Source organism: Papio anubis, chromosome 8 (genome assembly GCF_008728515.1).
Source record: "Papio anubis isolate 15944 chromosome 8, Panubis1.0, whole genome shotgun sequence".
Lineage (NCBI taxonomy): Eukaryota > Metazoa > Chordata > Mammalia > Primates > Cercopithecidae > Papio > Papio anubis.
Genome location: NC_044983.1, coordinates 3,453,697 through 3,475,179, shown reverse-complemented (window position 1 = coordinate 3,475,179; position 21,483 = coordinate 3,453,697). Strand labels below are relative to the sequence as shown.

At 39.4% G+C, this 21,483-nt stretch overlaps 1 protein-coding gene across 4 annotated transcripts in view; it reads left to right on the top strand.

The window, feature by feature from the left end:
- The window catches only part of CSMD1 (CUB and Sushi multiple domains 1), a 2,034,404-nt gene that overhangs the window by 1,417,724 nt on the left and 595,197 nt on the right, over window positions 1-21,483 (top strand). For all 4 annotated transcript variants that reach the window (XM_031669914.1, XM_031669913.1, XM_031669915.1 and 1 more), the window contains one exon: window positions 2,467-2,588. In XM_031669914.1, coding sequence (XP_031525774.1) covers window positions 2,467-2,588 — 122 coding nt within the window. The remainder of the gene's footprint in view (window positions 1-2,466; window positions 2,589-21,483) is intronic.

Sequence of the window (21,483 nt, the reverse complement as noted above, 5' to 3'; positions counted from 1 at the left end):
GGTAAAGAATGTCTGTGAAGGAACTGGGCCCATGACTCGCTTTATGTGAAACTCCGTACTTCAGAGGCCTGAAAATGTGGTGGGTGGACTGGTTTCCTATGCATATTTTACTAAAAGTTACTTCACAGATCAAACATAATGCATGAGATGCATTTCATGAGATGTTGGTAGCCAATTTCATAAGCCAAGTGAGGGGCCAGCTTCACAGCAGGCACCTAGGACTCAAAGCCATGGGCAGGACCAGCTTTAGGGATCCTTCCAGCAGGGAACATCTGGGTGAATGCGGGGCTGAGCCTACCTTGTCAGTAGGATTGTAACAAATGACTTTCCCCCTGCAAATGTTTTTCAGATGTACTTTTTAAGAACTTGAAATGCAGACTGACCATGCCAATGTGGTTACATTGATTCACAATTAAATCAACAAGTATTGATGAATGCTACATGATGTTTAGAATAGCTGTGAATTTAAGTGTTACAAAGTAGGAAAATGCAACATAAAGGTATTACAACTCAGATTTTATTGATCATCACTTTTTTCAAAGGTTTTCTAGCTGGATAATGCTAATATTAGAGGGCTTTAAGATTTCACATCTAAAGTTTATGATCCTGTCTGAGAACAGCTCATTAAAAACAGACTCATTAGAGAGTGAGATATTAGGATACAGGAGGGGTCCATGTTTTCATTCAGTCCTCTGTCCAGTGTCCAACGACACACCTACTGAGTTTTGAAAACCCAGTTATGTTTTACCCATGTTTGTTTTTCATTTGGACAGTAAATGCCAGTATTTTAAAAGTTAATTTTTTTATTTTTATTTATTAATTTTTTGTTTTAATAGAGACAGGGTTTCACTGTGTTAGCCAGGATGGTCTCGATCTCCTGACCTCATCATCTGCCGGCCTCGGCCTCCCAAAGGGCTGGGATTACAGGCGTGAGCCACCACACCCGACAAAAGTTAATTTTAACACACTTATCAATGTAGACTAGGTCAATTTTTAGCCAATTATTTCCATAGTAAGTAGAAAGCAACGGAACAGTTATCTCAAATCATCTCGTCCCATTTTCACATGTCTGGGACTACAGCATTGTATGCAGTGCTGAGAAGGGACAGGTAATTGCAGAAAGAGGACTGTTCTAAGGTCAGGGAGTGCATAACCTTTTAGGAGAGAGAGATCTCAGATGAGTAGTCACAGTAGATTAAAGATTAAAGAAGTATTATGAGGAATAGGCATGATTTGTCTTATTATTGTTACCATTGTTACTACATTGGCATGCATGGAAGAGAGAAATGCCTGGTTCTGGAGGCCCTTTTGGAAAACCTGTGTTCAATGGTTGATTCTTTTTCCCCCACAAAGTAGCCCTTGTTAAGTCACAAGTCCTATTCTGCCGGGTTTTGTAGCGGAGGCTCCTAGAAGAATAACTGACTTGAAGACAGAGTTAAACCCAAGGAATGAAAAAATAAAGGATGGGCTATGATGAGGATTAATCCCTTCCTATGAAACATTTTTTTCAGTTTGTGTCATAGGATGTCTTAGGAAAATGAAGCAGAAGCTCTCTTACATTAATTTCTTCTTGTGAAATTAGTTTCTTCTGCTCCTTTCTGAAACCCAGTTTAAATTATTAACGTTAAAACCAGAGTCTATGCTGACGTTATATTTCTAAACTATGTCTATTGATTTGAAAAAAAAAAAACTCCTTTCATAAAGTGGAGGCCAATTAAATTATTTTTATATTCCAGACTAAGTTGTATATATTGAATTATGCAATTTCTATGCTTCGCTCAGTCTTTCATTTCAACTTTAAGATTTTTTTTTTTATTTTTAAAGTCACCATTCATATTTTCTTTTTTTAAACTTTCAGTAATGTTTTAAGTTCTTATTTGCATTGTGCTGTAAATAAATTGTTATAGTTTGTTGTAGAATAGAATCTAAAGGTCAAAAGTAACTTTGGAGATCATCTGCTCCAAAATCCTTTTTTAAAGCTGAAAAGACACCATTTATTGGTGGTCACACAGTGTAAGAGGTAGCTGAGATGGTAACTCTGGTTGAATTCCACTCGGCGGTGCCTTTCCTTCTGTCTTACTGCAGTCACCCACAATTGGGTGTGTATGGAGACTCTCTGAACAACAAGACGTACACGAAGACTCTCTCTGAGTCACAGTGGGATTTGAAATGGGCTACTTTGGTATTGACATTACCCATGGTGCTATCATCTGTTAGATCCTTTGGTGAGTGGAAAGGCCTTTGGAAAACATAAAGTGTCCCAGCATAACACTGCAGATACCAAACAAAAATACTGCTGGCCCAGCAGTCCACTCCCTGATTGGAGTCCATGCCCCAGTTGGAGTCCATGCACCATGTTTTTACTGTGATTAGATAATAGCTAACTTGAAATTTCCCATAAATGTTATGTCTTTACCAAACTGACAAAATGTTCTAGAAGATAACCTCGTTTCTCTGCGTTTCCAGCTAGAACATGTGGATCCAATCTGCGTGGGCCCAGCGGTGTCATCACCTCCCCTAATTACCCGGTTCAGTATGAAGATAATGCACACTGTGTGTGGGTCATCACCACTGCCGACCCGGACAAGGTAAGGCTCCACCTCCAACCCCTATGGCTAATGCACACCACCCTCTGATAGGATCTGCTGTTGAAGCAAACAGCCCAGCAAAGGCCCTCCGTCCTTATACTTTACTGTTTGAATTTAAAAGTTCCGGCTGCATCCTGTGTCTAGATGCCACATTCGTTGCAGAGCAGCCTGAGATTCAGATACAAAGTGAGTATTCTCAGTGTGGTACCATTTGGTGGTTCTAGAGATGAAGTCTGTGTTCCTCCTTTATGTATCATAGCGCTTTCTCTTATGTCTTTTTCAACTCAAGTCTCATCCACTATATCACAAGCTTTCTTAAATACCCCAGTATTTTTGCATAGTGTGACTAAGTGTTGGAAATGCTCCTACTATACTCAGACGCAAAAATACTGTCTTTTGGCCGAGCTCGGTGGCTCAAGCCAGTAATCCCAGCACTTTGGGAGGCCAAGGTGGGTGGATCACTTGAGGTCAGGAGTTCTAAAACCAGTCTGGCCAACATGGTGGAACCCCGTCTCTACTAAAAAATACAAACAAAAATTAGCTGGGCTTGGTGGTAGGCACCTGTCATCCCAGGTACTGGAAGGCTGAGGCAGGGGAATCGCTTGAACCCAGGAAACAGAGCTTGAAGTGGGCCAAGCTTGCGCCACTGCATTCCAGCCTGGGCAACAGAGCAAGACTCCATATCAAAAAAAAAAAAAAAAAAAAAAAAAGATACAAAACAGTACTCTCTTTTGAATCATTTTCTACAGTTCATGTGTTTCTTCTCATAAACTATATACATTTTTTAAGAATTAAACATCTGAGCGTGTTTTCCTATTTCTTATCTTGAATACTTTGTGTAAAATATATATTTCCTCCAGGGTAGTAAAAGAGGACAATACTATGTTATTTCTTTATAAGTTTGTGTACATAGTTTGCAATTATATTACTACATTTTAAATCTTAGGATAGAAATTGTAATCACAATCACGTTTCATTGGCTATCAAATGAATTTTTTTAACTTCTTTTAAGTTCACTATAGATGCTTGCCAGTAGGAAGAAAAAATAAGGTAGACATCTTCATATTGACTTGACTTAAAAAAAAAACTGTCAGAAAACTATTATAGGTATGGATTTCACTTAAATTATGTAATATTAAAATAATTATATTTATAGTAATATTAAATTTACTGAACCCCACTATTTACCAATTATTGAGTTATTACCAACAGTTCCGTGTCTGAATGATTGTCTCTTCATTTTTACATTTTATTAAAATATCCATCTTATTTATATAGCTTCCTCTCAAAGCTGTTGAGTTCCCAGTTCTAAAAGAGAAGTGTTCTGATTTTAGATTCAGTAAAGTGTTCATCACAGATGCCTTTTGGTTTTGGTTGGCTTATTTTAGTTCTCAAATCTCAGTTATTATTTATGTAAAAATTCAAGCTTTAATGAGCAGAGCTGGTTAAAACTCCAGGGTGCTGCAGGCTTTCGGAAACACTGAGGAATTTCTGGGCTGTCTTTGCTGTGACAGAAGCTTCCGAGTTTGACTCTGGTATTTCTCAGGATGCTAGAGCTGTGTGGTACCCTGGGCATCAACTGTAGTGCTACATACCTTGTTTTTTCTATACGCTACTCAACGGTTTAGTTATTCCATTTTTTACCAAGAACCTACTATTTTTCAGTACTTGCAATCATCACTTTAGAAACCAGCTCTACCCCTCAGCAGTTGCATGAATTTGGGCAAGAGATATAGTAATAGCATTTACCTTAGAGAGTAGTTGTGAAAAATAAATCAATCCACATGTTGCATAAGTAAATGCAGTATCATTATTATAAGCTGCTAATACTGGTACTGCAACATAAACAAGCATAAGATAAATAGAAAAAAACACTTATTAACAATTCATTAACTATTTACTAAGCCATCTCATTCATTTGTCTAACAAAACGGAGAGTTATATTTCAATCTGAATTAAAATTATATACTATATGACTAGTGTATTGATAATTATGTTTACTAATTTCTGCCTTTACATACTTTTAAATAATTAGAATATTCTGTTTGGTCTCCAGAAAGTGAAATCATACAACATTGAGAAGTTAGAAAACTTCTGAAAGTTAGATAGTAGAACTTTCCCGAGTAGGAGTAATAGTAGTACAGAAATAGTAGAACAATTGAGTTTGTTTGGGGGGTATATTAGGTGTTGATTTGAATTAAGAGTACATAGATGACATGCATATCCATAGGGACTCAAATAAAAGCAAATATTTTGTGTTAGAGGGATTGAGATGTGATCGAGACCAGAACTATCTGATGGGGACATTTTTAAAATACAGAATTATGTTACTTCTGCAATTTGAGAGGCAGAAGGAACTCTTCTTGGATTTTTTTTTTTTAAAGAAAATATAGCTAAAAGCAATTAATTAGATCAAATCAAGGGAATAGTTTAGTTAACCTGTATATGTTCCAGGTGGTTTTATAAGAATTGCATGAATCTATCACAAATTTTAAAAGTGTTTGAAAGTGGAGATTACATAAAATTAGAAACACAGCAATGAGTGGCTCTCCAGAAAGCTCCCTGCCTCTGCTGCCTGTGATGAGGCTGCACCAAGCCCCTCTCCTGCCCACCGCCCTGCTCTTAGCCCACTTCACAGTGGCAGAGCCTCAGCCCTGCCTCAATGACTCCTGGAGTCTCCTGCTTTCCGCCCCAGGCTCTGCACTCAGAGTTTGCAAAGCCTGCAGGAGTCCTCTCCTCCTTTTGACACAGCCTCACCTGGACTGAGAGGGGCTCCCACTGCCCTTCCTGGCTGGAGGAGTGATCAAATGCGCCCCTCTAATGCGTCAGGCAGAAAACTCTGAGATGAATTTTCACAGCTCTGCAGCCATCTCTAGCAAGACGGAGCCAAATGCCTGCAGGGACACTGACTCAGTATCCCACTCACGGGTGGGATTTCTTTCCATCCCCTTCTTTCGCTTCTCTTGAAGTCAAATGCATGGGCTGCCGTCTAGCAAGGCTGGGCTTTAGGGGGATCCACGAGGAGATGAACTTGAACACGCAGTAACATGACTTCTTCCTGTAGCCCTTTCGGTGGAGAGGAAGGAAGTACACCCTAACAGCTTTTGAGAAAAATTGGCTAGCCAAAAGTAGAAAGCTGAAACTGGATCCTTTCCTTACTCCTTATACGAAAATTAATCCAAGATGGATTAGAGACTTAAATGTTAGACCTAACACCATAAAAACCCTAGAAGAAAACCTAGGTAGTACCATTCAGGACATAGGCATGGACAAAGACTTCATGTCTAAAACACCAAAAGCAACGGCAACAAAAGCCAAAATTGACAAATGGAATCTAATTAAACTAAGAGCTTCTGCACAGCAAAGAAACTACCATCAGAGTGAACAGGCAACCTACAGAATGGGAGAAAAATTTTTATCTACTCATCTGACAAGGGCCCCAATATCCAGAACCTACAAAGAACTCCAACAAATTTACAAGAAAAAGCAGGCAACATCAAAAAGTGGGCAAAGGATATGAACAGACAGTTCTCAAAGAAGACATTCGTACAGCCAACAGACACATGAAAAAATGCTCATCATCACTGGCCATCAGAAATGCAAATCAAAACCACAATGAGATACCATCTCACACCAGTTAAGAATGGCGATCATTAAAAAGTCAGGGAAACAGCAGGTGCTGGAGAGGATGTGGAGAAATAGGAACACTTTTACACTGTTGGTGGGATTGTAAACTAGTTCAACCATTATGGAAAACAATTATGGCGATTCCTCAGGATCTAGAACTGAGGCGCACCTTATGACCCAGCCATCCCATTACTGGGTATATACCCAAGGATTATAAATCGTAACCTATAAAGACACATGCACACGTATGTTTATTGCAGCACTATTCCTAATAGCAAAGACTTGGAATCAACCCAAATGTCCATCAGTGACAGACTGGATGATGAAGAAAATGTGGCACATATACACCATGGAATACTATGCAGCCATAAAAGGATGAGTTTGTGTCCCTTTGTAGGGACATGGATGCGGCTGAAACCATCATTCTCAGCAAACTATCACAGAACAGAAAAACAAACACCCATGTTCTCCTCATGGGGTGGGAACTGAACGATGAGATCACTTGGACTCGGGGAGGGACCATCACACACGGGAGCTATCATGGGGAGGGAGGGGAGGGATTGCACTGGGAGTTATACCTGATGTAAATGACGAGTTGATGGGTGCTGACGAGTTGATGGGTGCAGCACAGCAACATGGCACAAGTATACATGTGTAACAAACCTGCACGTTATGCACATGTACCCTAGAACTTAAAGTATAATAATAATAATAAAAAGAAAGGAGACATGAGAGTTTGGAATCTAACACAGTACTTCAGATGAAAGATAGTAAGGTCTGAAACAGAGCAGATGCCATGGAGTGGTGCAGGGAAATCACCCCAGACTTGTCTCAGATGGAGACTCAGCAAGACTGGAGACCTCCCAGCGCAGGGAGGGAGGAACACGGGACCCGGGGCATGGGGAGGAGGAACACGGGACCCCGGGGCGTGCGGAGGAGGAACACAGGACCCCGGGGCATGGGGAGGGAGGAACATCGTATTCTCTCGGACCTTACACCCCTGCCGCCTTCCCCCTGCAGCGGCCTCCAGTAGGTGCCGTGGGTGTGGGAAACAGGAGAGAGGCAGATGACACCGTGGGTGAGAGGCAGAGCCTGAGGCAGGTGAGCATTCCTGCTACTTTCGCAGAGGAGTCTTGGTAAATCTCTGCTGCCTTGAACAGTTACCAATAATGCCTCTACTGCATTCTCAAAATCTTTCCAGTTCAGAACAGTGTATGTTCTCTATACCTTAACCAGGGAACAGACTTCAGGGACCAATTTCTTTATGTAGGAGAGGTGTGTGGCATTAGGCACAGGGATAGCCAGGTGCTTACTCTCCATCCAAGTCCATGGAATGGGCAGAGGCACAGTTAGAATTCACAGGTGTGTTGTTAGCCGAAGAAACCAGACATTAGGATGACAGCATGCAGAAAGCAGACCATAGTCCAAGAAGGCCTTGTTGATGGCGTTGTTTTTCTCTCAAAGTCAATTGGAGGTAAATTTTGCCTCAACTGTAGTGAGAATGATCTTCCACCCGTAAGTGCCATTACAGAGTTTTAAAAGACTGAAGTGTTTTGCCCTGGAGTGGAATACCCACGGTTTCCATGGGAAAACGCTGCCACCAAGCTAAGTCTTCAAGGGAATTGATTAACATCTTTCTGGTACTTTCAAAATTCATTTAAATCCAGATTACACATCAATAATCATAAATATTTTTATTCTATATGAAAGACGTGCCTACAGCACATTTTAGTTTATATGGGATTTTCCTACACATACTAGAATAATTGAAATTCTATCTAAAAAGAAGCTTTGAGTTCCTATTGTTTAAACCTTTTACAACTTGACAGAGAGGAAGTCAAGATCCAGGAAAGTGAAACTTCCTGTCATCCCATTGCACTGTGAGAACGCTTTATTAGCTTGCTTGCTTTCCACCATAAATAAATGAAAGAGCAGGTTATTTGCTACCTCAATAGGATATTTTTGGCTGTAAGTAACAGGAGAGCCAACTGAAAACCACAAGTTTGGGGGTTACCTTATTTTACATAACAAAGGGGCAGAGTCAGGGAGCGTCCAGGTTGTATTCAGTAGCTCTGTGGTATCATTGCAGCTCAGGTGTTTGACATTTTTCCTGCCCCTTTGTTATGTAAAATAAGGTAACCCCCAAACTTTTGGGGTTTACCTTAAACCCCACTCTCCAGAGCGGAGACAAAATCTCCCCTCAGTTCTCAAGACATCTGCAACCATCCGAGGCTTTAGTTCCAGATCGGGTCGTGTGTAGTGGAATGAGGCATGTTTGGCTAGAGATGGAAGACATGTTTCCTAGAATTTGCCTTGCCAACTTCCTTCATATCCCATTGGGTCAAATGCCTGTGGTTCAGTTCCCACGCTGCCAAGGAAAGAAATATCTAGAAGCCAGGAAGAGGAGCCGATGGCTAGTGTGTGGTGATCAGTGGTGTCCATCACATCCAGGCAAGCCAGACGCCAAGGAAAGAGGTTGGAATTAACACTAGTATATCTTTTGTGTGTGATGTGATTCAAATCACACTGTCTTCCTTTTACTTTAGTTTTCTGGCTACCATCCATTAACACTCACGATGTATGTTCTTTCATTTTTTTAAAGTGGACTTTTAAACTTGTCCAAAACATAAAATGACCAATAATGAATTTAGGCAGCTTAGGTTTATACAGTTCTCTTCTCTCCTTTTAGAAGTTTATTTTTTCTCTCTCATCTTTGTGCACACTTACACAGACGTTGTATATATTTTCTTGATTGTGAGGAGTTAACAATTAACACATTAAATTTCAGTTATTTTGTGTTATATTGCTTCAGAAATTATTTGCCCTTTGTCATTTATCTCGGAGAAATGTTCAGAGAAGAAACAAGGTATTCCAGGTTGACATAACCGCACAACCAATACTCTTAGCAGAGCACCACTTAGACACCTGAAGGCATCTCAATTAAGCAGAATTACCATCCAAATTAAGCAGCAGCCATTGCCATTAAGTATAATTAGGCTTAATTTGATTCCTTGGGAGACATTCCAAGTAAGTGGGTTTCTCAATTAAGTGCACGTTGATGAAAGCGTATTACGTATTGAACATGAGAGAAAAGAACACTTACATAAAAGTTTCCAGGCAATGACTTCTTGCCAGAAGCATTGATGGAGCATTTTGGATGGGAGGAATTTGCACACTTCGGTTTGTATGTTTGACCTGGTCTGCAAACTTTAAGAAACAAGATAGGACAGAAAACTGAAGTCAGTTTCCAATGCCAATTATCCATTAGTCAATACATTCTTCTCTTTTTTTGAAACATTTAATCCTCTCTGATTCATACTCTTTCCTAGTCTTATTTCAACTTCGACTGTTGTATAACCAAGTGCCTTGGGTCAGTTTATCGCAAGTATTTATGTAAAACTCCTCATACAAAATAATTAATGGTGGAAGCTTAGCATCTCTCCTAGTAATGCACATGACATGGTATCGTGCTATATCATGTCAAAAGGAACATGAAATATCTATCATTAGAAAATCTAAAACTATTAGAGGAAACTAGCATCTTCTACACAGGAAATTATAAAATGAAAGGTCTCTCAAGAAGATTCCTTTAGTGGAGAAGCAGATTTTTAAACAACTGGAACTACTCATTCCAGGGTATTGTGGTAGAAAGTCAATGCAAAGTAATATAGTAATGTGATATTTCTAAATATGTTTTATTGTAGACACATTTTACAATCCAGCTATTTTCAGAACTCTTGATGAGTCCTGCAATCAGAATTCTTGAGAGAGTAATATATATTGTGAGATATGTGTTATAGTAATTAAGATAAAATTCTCTCAAAAGTTTATCCCTGGGGTCTTCATTGGAAATCTTAAATATATCATGAAAGACCTGCCTTCTACTGACTGATTTTATAAAGTTTATCCCCAGGGTCTTCATTGGAAAGATTGAATATATCGTGGGAGACCTGCCTTCTACTAACTTCTTTTATGTATAAATGTATGCATACATGCATATAATATATATATACATACGTAGATAAACACACCTGTATATACACACATACGCAATGTATCAGCTGGAATGAGAGGTGTGTGTTCTAAGTTCAAAATTTCTGTTATATAGCTCTCAAATACATATATGGATAAATAAATAGATATATACGCACACATTTTAAATACATTCTGTGGTGACATAATTTCAGCTACTGATTCTAATTTGAGCTTCTTGTTGAATACTTCTGTTGCTATTAAAGCTCATTAAAATCTTTGAGGATTTAAAAAATCTCAAAACATTAGTGCATCTTATTGGTTTGTTCCTTGTTTCATTTTCCTTTTTTTCCAGCTTTATTGATGTATAATTGACAAATAAAAACTGTATAGACTCAAGGAGTAGTATGCATGCATAATAAAATATTACTCAGCTATAAAAAGGAAATCCTGCCATTGACAACAGCACACATGTATCTGACAGGTGTTCTGCTGAGTAAAACAAAACATGGGAAACTTCGATTAGGGAAATAAATACTTAAACCTCCAGAACATTGTTTTGTTTGGCAAGTGAATATCGGTACTATATAACCCTCAAAAACACTTTCACAGGAATTTTCAAGTATTTCATTATAAGTTTATGTTTTATTATATATTTATAATGGAAATTATAAAATTATTTTAAAGTATATTAAGTAAATCAATACTCAGAAACACATGTAATTCTAATAGTCGCTTCTGTCAGTGTCCACTTTTCTAAGGCATCAGATGAGTTCCCACAAATGCCAGATGCCTGCACAGTCATTGATGGGTTTCCATCTCTGGCGTCCATGGCGGACCCGTCCTAAACATTGAGCACTCATGATGTGTGGGAGGAAGAAGGAGAGTAATGAGGCAGATTGATGAGGATAAGGAGTCCTACTCTATGAGGAGAAGGCAGGATCACTTAATACAGCAAAAAGTGACAGATACGCAGAGGATGTTTAAGAAGGGCAAGTAGCAGAGGGTGTGAGGGGAGTGGGGGGAGAGATTGCGGGGAAGTGGAGGAAGGGCTTACATTCCAGAAATGGGAGGAGGGGAAATAACCAGTCTTTTTGTACAGGTGCATTGCTTGGGAATATTTCCGGTAAATAAGGCTGGGAATGTGAGCTGATACCAGAGAATAGGTATTATAGGCATTTTCTTTCTTTCCTTCCCTTCCCTTCCCTTCCCTCTCCTCCTCCTTCCCCTTCCCTCCCCTCCTCCCTTCTCCTTCCCCCTCCCTCCCTTCCTTCCTTCCTTCTTTTGTTCTTTATTTACTTTTTATGTCTTCATGTATATATATTTTTTTTATTTTTGAAGCTTTTATTTTAGGTTAAGGGATACACTTGCAGGTTTGCTAAATAGGTAAATTTGTGCCATGGTGGTTTGTTGTACAGATTATTTGATTGCCCAGGTGTTAAGCCTAGTGCCCAACAGTTTTTTTTTTCTGATCCTCTGCCTCCTCCCACCCTGGACCCTCCAGTTGTTCCTAGTGACTGTTGTTTCCCTCTTTGTGTCCATGTATTTTCATCATTTGGTGCCCACCTAGAAGTGAGAACATGCAGTATATTGTTTTCTGCTCCTGAGCTGGTTTGCTAAGAATACTGGCCTCCAGCTTCATCTATGCTCCTGCAAAGGACAAAATCTCATTCTTTTTGTATGGCTGCATAGTATTCCATGGTATACATGTACCACATTTTCTTTATCCAGTCTACCATCGATCAGCATTTAGCTTGACTTCATGTATTTGCTGTCATGAATAGTGCTGCAATGAACATACACCTGCATGTGTCTTTATGATAGAACAATTTATATTCCTCTGGGTGTGTACCCAGTAATGGGATTGCTGAGTCACATGGAATTTCTGTCTTTACGTCTCTGAGGAATCACCACACTGCCTTCCGCAAAGGTTGACCTAATTTGCACTCCCACCAACGGTGTATAAGCATTCCTTTTTCTCCTCAACCTCGCCAGCATCTGTTAAATTTTGACTTTTTAATAATAGCCATTCCAACTGGTGTGAGATGGTGGTTTTGATTTCCATTTCTCTAATGATCAGTGATGTTGACCTTTTCCTCATATGCTTCTTAGCTGAATGTATATCTTCTTTTGAAAAGTGTCTGTTCATATCTTTGCCCACTTTTTAATGGTTTTTTTTTTTTTTCTTGAAAACCTAAGTTCTTTTTCAATAAACCTTCACATCCTCTATGGACAAGGGAGATGGGGTGGGTTGGGTGTACCGGGACTGAGCACGCTCACAGCATGCCAGGAGGGGCTGGTGGAGGTGCAGGAGGAGTGGTACAGGGGTCACTAGAGCCAGACCCCTCACTGCATCCTCTTCCTGCCACTGATAGTGTGTGGGATTTAGGGAAGCGAATGGATGGCCGTATATCCTGGGTCCATTTGTATTTCCTTTTGTGTTAACTCTATCCACCTTTAAGTTTTGTTGTGATGAATATATAATTGATTTAAAGCACCTAGAATGTTATCTGCCAAGTACTAAGTCCTCCATCTTCTTTTTATTCTTTTTCTCAGCTCTTCCTCCTCCTCATCCTCCTTTTTCCTATCCCCCTCCTCTTCCCTCTCCTCTTCCTGTTCCTTGTCTTCTCCCCACTTTCCTTTCTCCTCTCTTTGTTGTTCTCCTCCACTCCTTCTCCTTCTCTCCTCCATCTTTTCCCTCTCTTTCTTCTCCTCCTCCTTCTTTTTCTGCTTATTTTAAATGACTAGGGTCAGCAATATATAAACAGGGCCCTGTATGACAGGCAAATAGTTTAAGTTTTATTCTCAAAGGAAATGGGTTGTCAATGTATTATATTGATGAAAGGAATGGCATGAGAATGTGTATACATTGGGAAGATTGGTCTGCATCAGGATGGCACAAAACTGGAAGCAGGAAAATCCAGAGCCTTATTGTAACTATGAAAGATGATATAAAACAAAATCAGGATGCTGGCATGACATTTGGGGAGAAAAAAAAATAGATTTGAGAGATGTCTCAGGGATACGTAATTAGTCACAGCAATTTGTGTGTTTCCACTACATCTTTCTTAATGAGCAACTTCTAATATCTAAAATAAAATAAGAAAAATTGCTTTAAACTTAATGCTTGCAAGAAAATCCTAATGTGTTTATCAGATCTGTTTTTAGGGAAGGAGCTTTAACTTCTTTTATGATTCAACGGATTTTTTTCAGAACTTGAAGTAACAAATTCGGAGAGATGAAGAAGAGGCATTCATTTGCATTTGAAGTATTTGAAGGTTAAGATAGAAATCTATGTTGTATATATTGGTGTAAGACATTTTGAAAAGCAGTCGGAATAGATATGGTTCAGTAGACTTTTTACTTAATGAGGGGATTCACAGATTGGTAGAGAAGCAGAGATTAGACACACCACCCTTTCCCATAACACCGAAGGGAGCCTCACCCTCATTCAATCAGCCCTTTCCCAGTGCAAAGCCACAGTGGCTCTGCCTAACTGCCCTGTTCACTTTTCTCACATGCCACTGGGCAAATGAGGATGCCAGGCCAACTTGCATTGACAGATCCCTTAGTTCATCTTGGCTGTTATCATTAATCTATCTTTCTTTCTTTTCTTTCTCTTTTTTTTTTTTTTTTTTTTTTTTTTTTTTTTTTGCTAACCTGCACTATAGAGTTAAGTAGAGTCTTTATTTTTTTCCCAACATTTATTTTAAGTTCGGGGTACAGGTGCAGGACGTGCAGGTTTGTGACATAGGTAAATGTGTGCCATGGTGGTCTGCTGCACAGATCTTCCCATCACCTAGGTATTCAGCCCAGCGTTTCTTAGCTATTCATCGTCAATCTTATGGTGTTGATTCATTATTGTGTCCTTGTCAACTCTCCAACATATTTATTTCTGTGTGTCAGCCATTTCATTGTTAATGCCTTCCCCGTTACTGCTGCTTCATAGTTGCAACTTTTTTCATAAACCGAGTTGGGCTTTGGTGACAACTTCCTTCTCACGCCTCTGTCATCACCCTTTTCAAGATCAGTTGTAGTTTTTGTTTGTTTGGTTGGTTGGTTTTTCTGCCGCAGGGGCACGTACATTCTCCTCTTTCTGCTGAATTGATTTTCTTATAACACCCCAGTTCTTAACTTTTGGAACTAAATGGATTTATTTTTACTGCCTCCTCTTGGAAGTGAGAAATGAAATAGAAAACAAGGTCCATGCTTTTGATTTGCTTGCAAACAGGAATTTTACACACACACACACACACACACACACACACACGCAACACTGTGGAGCCAGTATTTCTAGGAAGACTAATCCCTCATCAGTGTACAAGGTAAAGCGTTAAAGAGGTAAAGAATGACGTCACAGCTGTAGACAATAGACCCGCAACTATTTAGCAGGTGTGAGTGAATGAATGTCTAGGCTTGTGTAGGAGTTATTTATGGACACCGAGGAAGACAAAAAATTCGGGTAACATCCTGGGAGAAAAGTTTACAGGATTTACTCAGTTTTTTGTTTTGTCTAAATAAAAGTTGCTTAAGTTAGGGAGAAGGAAAAAATTCTAGTATTCAATAGTACAGTAGGAAAATTATAGTTGATGATAATTTATTGTATATTTCAAAATAGCTGTAAGAGAAGATTTTTAATCTTCCAAACACAAAGAAAGATACATGTTTGAAGTGAGTATCCTAGTTACACTGTTTGATCATTATGCATCATATACACATAGCAAAATGTCACATGTACTGAAACATATTATGGGCGATCACATATGTACCCCCAAGCGCTATACAACTAGACGTCACATAACATGTACCCCCAAAACATATACAACTAGACGTCACATAACATGTACCCCCAAAATATAGCAAAACTAGGCGATCACATAACATGTACTTTAAAATGTAATACAATTCAGACGTCACATAAAATAAAAGTAGCTTAAAAAGACAGAACTTTAATGATTGTATACCCAGAATATACTCAAAAGAATGAACGTTAGTATTCATGACAAAAAGGTTTAAAAATGTGTGTGTTTGTCTGTTTTTGTTTTTTTGAGACGGAGTCTAGCTCTGTCACCTAGGCTGGAGTGCAGTGGCATAATCTTGGCTCACTGCAGCCGCTGCCTCCCGAGATCAAGAAATTCTCCTGCTTCAGCCTCCCAAGTAGCTGTGATTACAGGCGCCTACAACCCGCCTAGCTAATTTTTGTATTTTTAGTAAAAACAGGGTTTCACTGTGTTGTCCAGGCTGGTCTCGAACTCCTGACCTTGTGATCCGCCCGCGTCGGCCCCCCAAAGTGCTGGGATTACAAGCATGAGCCACTGTGCCTGGCCAGGTGAAAAAATATTTTTACTTGTTTGTTTTTCTTTTGTTTTCTATGAGTAAGATGTGTATGTTTATATGGTTTAAGATACAGGGAGGTGTAAATACCTATTTTCTTTGGAGCTCAGTAAGTTTTACAGGTCTTAGATGTGGTCATTTTATATATATATACACACACACATATATATGTGTGTGTGTGTGTGTGTATATATATACCTTTTAATATGTTACCTATTTTATGCATTTGGACTTTTTTTTTTTTTTACAATTTTTCTCATTTTTAGTTTTTTTTTTAAGTACAGTAGTAATGATATGAGTAACAAAAACAAAGCAAAACCTTTTATATTCAGCAATTGTTTAAATTACACGCTCTTCGGTAACTCGGAAGGAGTGTGAGAAAAGTCACTAAAATCCCGGTTTGTGCAGAGATGTCACTTTAGAAGGAAGATACTAGAAAATAAGCAAAAAAAATAACCCAACTAAATAAAACATATTCAAATGGTGCCAAATATGTTAGGAGAATGAAACCGGCAGGATAAAAAAAATTCTTGAAAATATTTATAAAATGAAGAAAAATTACAACCATGTATAATTTCTCCCTCCCAGATCATGACCTGGCAAAGAATGACATTGCATTTTAAATACTTTTACTTTCTTTTTGACTTCATATTATCTTGTGAACACAGTTCTATGCTGACATGATTCAATTAAAAATAATTGCTAAATGGATTTTTTTTAAACTTTTAAGTTCAGGCGAACATGTGCAGTTTTGTTACATCAGTAAACTTGTGTCATGGGGGTTTGTTGTACAGGTTACTTCATCACCCAGGAATTAAGTCTAGTGCCCATTAGTTGTTTTTCTTGATGCTCTTCCTCCTCCCACCTCCACCCTCCAATAGGCTCCATATTATTATTTTTAACCAATCACTTGTTTAACGTATAAGTCTTTGTGATTTTTTTCATTATTAACTATAATAGTGTCTTTAAATTCCCGGCGGATAAATTTTTTCACAGATCCAGGCTATTTGCCTTCAGAAAAATTTCTAGAAATAAAATTTTACTGAGATTAAAAAAAAGCGTATTAAGGGAGGATTTTAAGTGGGGAACTTTTGATTTTGCCAAGTAGGCTAAAATAAATTTTGGATTGCTATGGCTGGCACTCATCTGTGTTCAACCTTAATGTGTGTGTGCGCATACATATGTCTGTGTGTATGTGCACATGTGTGTACATGTGCATGTGTATGTGCATGTGTGTACGTGTCCTGTTAGTAATACTGAACAAGATGCAGATGGAGGAAAGGAGGGTTCCCAAGTCTTCCAGATTCTAAACCTCGCTCATCGGTTGATGTTTTGTAGCCTCCATGCCACTAGACTTCCTTTAACGAATATGATACAAATCTCTATTCTACATCATTATTTTAACATCTCACTTTCCGTTTTCCCCACCTACTACTGTATTATTTATAGTAGATTTTTTTTTCTTTGTGGGTTGGCTGTTACTTTCCCTCATATGATTATGTCCATCTGTAAGAATGTACTGAATTTTTACTCTAAACCTGCACAGTGTTTTATGAGATGCGTGGTAGTGATCTGTAAAGTCAAGGCTCCTCCTTCACAAAGTTTCTGACGTAGCGGAGAAGGCAAGCCCTGCAGTGCACACAGGCACACGCAGCTCACGGGAGATGGTCTGCATCCCTCGCTTCGCAGAAGCCCCTGGGGATGGCTTCCTCTCTCTGTGAATGCTAGCCTCTGCCTGCCTGAATGGCCATACATCTCCTCTCCTTCCTCAGTGACTAACTTTATAGATACTACTTTTTTTTCTTTTTCTGTTTTTAATTTTAATTGTTAAAATTTTTATAGCGGGTATATGTCCAGTTTTGTCACATGGATACACTACATTGTGGTGGGGTTGTGGCTTCTGGTACACCCATCACCTGAATATCAACATGGTACCCAGTGTGCAGTTTTTAAGCCTTGCTCTCCACCTCTGTCCTCACTTTCAGAGTGTCCAGTGTCTGTTGTTGCCATCCTTATCTCCAAGTGTACCCAATGTTTGGTTCCCATTTATAGTTGAGAACATGTGGTATTTGACTTTCGATTTCTGGGTTATTTTACTTAGGATAATGGCCTTCAGTTCTATCCATGTTGCCGAGAAACATATTATTTTATTATTTTTATGACTGTGTGGAATCCATGGTGTAAAGATACCACATTTTCTTTATCTAATTAACCATCATTGGACACTGAGGTTGATTCTATGACTTTGCTACTGCGAATACTGCATAATGAACATACGAGTGCAGGTGTCTTTTTCATAAAATGATTTCCTTTCATTTGAGTAGATACCTAGTAGTAGGGTTGCTGAATGAAGTGGGAGTTCCAGTTTTAGTTCTTTGAGAAACCTCCAAACTGTTTTCCATAGAGGCTTACTAATTTACATTTCTACCAACAGTGTTGCCTTTCTCCACATCCTTGCCAACATTTATTACTGCTTGACATTTTAATAATAGCCATGCTGACTGGTGTGAGATGGCATCTCATTGTGGTTCTCATGTGCATTTCTTTGACGATTAGTGATGGGCATTTTTTCATGTGTGTATACGCTGCCTGCAGTCTTATTGCTGTTATTTAAACCATGAGTGATCACTGTAATTTTCAATGCCCATTGGGGTGCTCTGTGAGTCTGGATTCTAAATGCAATGCGAGGCGTCTGTAACATGGAGGTAAATAGGAACCGGAAGAATCAATCAGTAAATGGTGACGAGATCCTACAAAAGACCCTTTACCCTATGCCATTGTGTTACAGAAGGATAAATGAAATTGCCTTCTCTAGCTAGATAAGGTCAAATCAAGGAGATATATAGCCAAAAAAGTTCTCCTGAAAGGCTGCTAGTGATAATTAGGTTCCACTAATTTATGTCAAAAAGTACCATGAGAGAAATTCATGGTTGCCGTGAAGACAGTAAAAGACAATAGAAATATCTAGGTTTTTGTATCATCCCACCATCTCATTCCCCTTTTTCTCTAGCCTTTCCATTCCTTCTTCCTCTCCCATTCACTTTAAGAGTCATTTATAATGCAGAGGGACTGCCTTTTCCCAAATACATGCTTTCAAGGTCTAGGTTTCTTCTAGGGCACTAATATAGCATGAGAAGAATCAATTTGGAGTTCACAGATCTGAGCTCCCATCTTGACTTTGTCCATTTTGTAGCTATTTCATCTTGGAAAAGACACTGAAATTCTTGACTCTCAATATCCTTATATGCCATGTAACTATGATGATGATAATGATAGGCACCTTCACTAATGGTATCATTTCTGTGTTTCCCAGAGAAATGATACATGTGGAAATGCTTTTAAGTAATTAACATTACTACTATTAATATTATCCTTCTATTAATATAATTTCTCTTTGGACCTTGAATTTCTTTACATCCCATTATTTCAAGGGCTCTTCCTGTGCCGTACAGAGATAAGTTATGTAATCAACTTTGCTGAACCCAGCACCACAAGTTCAAATGGGTCCTGGAATCTCTGGGTGTCTTTTGTAGTGAACAGATCCAGAAAAAAATCAGTTGTCTCTCATTCACCAATTTGCCTCCACACTAAATCCCTTACCCTGGTCACTCATCTTGTTAGGAAATCCAGAAAATCCACCTTCATTCCGCATGGCTTTCCTCCTCTGTCACCTCCAGCTAAGCAATAATTCCTTCACCTCTTGGATGTCTTTTGGCTTCAACGCCTCTTCCATGCTCACTGTGTCCACTGTGGGGGCCTCTTACTAGTCTTGCTATGCGTTTTGTTTTAATCCCTGGTAGCTGTTTGTCTGTCCTCACTCTCCATTTTCTAATTTATCTTCCACAATAAACCTGAAATGTGCTTTCCAAAAATGTAGATATATGCATAAAATAAAATCAATATGTGATTGTTATTTTAAACATGATATAATACAGGCAAATACAGAGCAAAAAGTGAAGATCTTGAAATGCTTTAATCTCAAGGTAATCAGTGATTGTAATTGTGGGTACCTATTTTTAAGACTTGTATCTGTGTGTTTGTAAACACAAAAACCCAATTCTTTTCCTTTATCATCTTCCATTTTTCCTCTTCCTTCTCCTTCTCCTCCTTGTTCTTCTTCTTAACGTGTCTTTAAATTTTAGATGATGTTCCACACATTTACAGATTGCTTTGCCACTTTACAATATATTGCATATTTTCCCAGATGCACTTTGTTAATTGTAATGGCTACTTAGTATTTCTTTCCATCAGCTTACTCCTTTAAACCCCTGTTCAGACCATGCCTAGTCTTTGAAATCACAGACAATCATTCCATGACTATCTTCATATTCACACCAATGGCAATTATTTCCACAGGACTAAGTCTTTGAATTGGAATTATGGTAATTTGTTGCACATTTGAAATATTGATACTTATTGCCCAAACACATACCACATGGTAAAATAGAGCTCACAAAAATTCCTGCCACAGGGTACACACACACAGCGTTGATAGCAAAGTTAAAATCAGAGGATGTTATTCTTCAGCATGATATCCTTCGATACTTCTCCATGGTCCTTCACACGGCACCCCCGTCTTTCATGACAGGTCACCAGACCACCACGGCAGTCTCATTTCTAGGCGTATTATATCTTTTGATGCTGCCATCATACTGGTACTCTGGGACCTCAAGATCGCAGTGCTGCCCAGGACACTTCCTTTTCAATTTACCATGAGCAACTACAGGGTGGCAGGTCAACACGGGGTACTAGTGAGGCACCATTCATCGTTGGAGGAGTGAACATGGGGTACTACTGAGGCACCATTCATCATTGGAGAAGTGAACATGGGGTGGCTACTGGGGCACATTCATCATTGGAGGGAGTGGACACAGGGTGCTGTTGAGCACCATTTATCATTGGAGAGTGGACACGGGGTGCCTGATGAGGGCACCATTCATCATTGGAGAAAAGTGGACGGCTGAAGGGTACTGAGTGAGGCACCATTCATCATTGAGGAGAAATTGGACGAGGGGTAGTGAGAACCATTCATCATTGGGAGAGTGAGACTGGGGAGAGGGGGTTAGCAGTGAGGCAGAATTCACTGAGTGAGAGGAGGGCCAAGAGTGCTAGTGTGAGGCAGAATTCATAATTAGAGGAGTGGACACGGGGTACTAGTGAGGCACCATTCATCATTGGGAGAATTAGACCACAGCCAGGAAGGGTACTAGTGAGGCAGAATTCATCATTGGAGGAGTGAACACGGGGTACTAGTGAGTCACCATTCGTCATTGGAGGAGTAGACATGGGGTGCTATTGAGGCATCATTCATCATCAGAGGAGTTGACATAGGGTACTACTGAGGCACCATTCATCATTGGAGGAGTAGACATGGGGTGCTATTGAGGCATTCATCATCAGAGGAGTGGACACGGGGTGCTACTGAGGCACTATTCATCATTGGAGGAGTGAACATGGGGTACTAGTGAGGCACCATTCATCATTGGAGGAGTGGACACGGGGTGCTATTGAGGCACCATTTATCATTGGAGTAATAGCACATATTCCACAATGTTCTTGCAAACCAACAAACTATTTAGGCAGTTGGCCATATAATTTATTATCTGATCCAAATGCTGAACCAATGGCATTATTACCTTTAAGTTACTTTTGGAGTAAAGGGTGATAATGCTATAAATAATCAACCTAGAAACAACCAAAGACTGTATCTGTCCCAGGAAAACCAAAACCTGTGTCACCTACTAGGGGACTAAGAGGAAAGTATCCACAGGTAGAGGAAGCTGGGATGTGTTTTGCTGTGGAGAGAACTGTAAAATGATTATCTCCGTGATCCAAGCATTTCCACAGAAGGCAGGAGATAGGGCCTCGAGGCAAAGGAAAGAAAGCCCCAAGCAGTGAGAGGCTGTTGGGGCCAATTCAGGACTTGCTCACCTCTAAAAGGAAACACTGTGCCTCTTTTTAA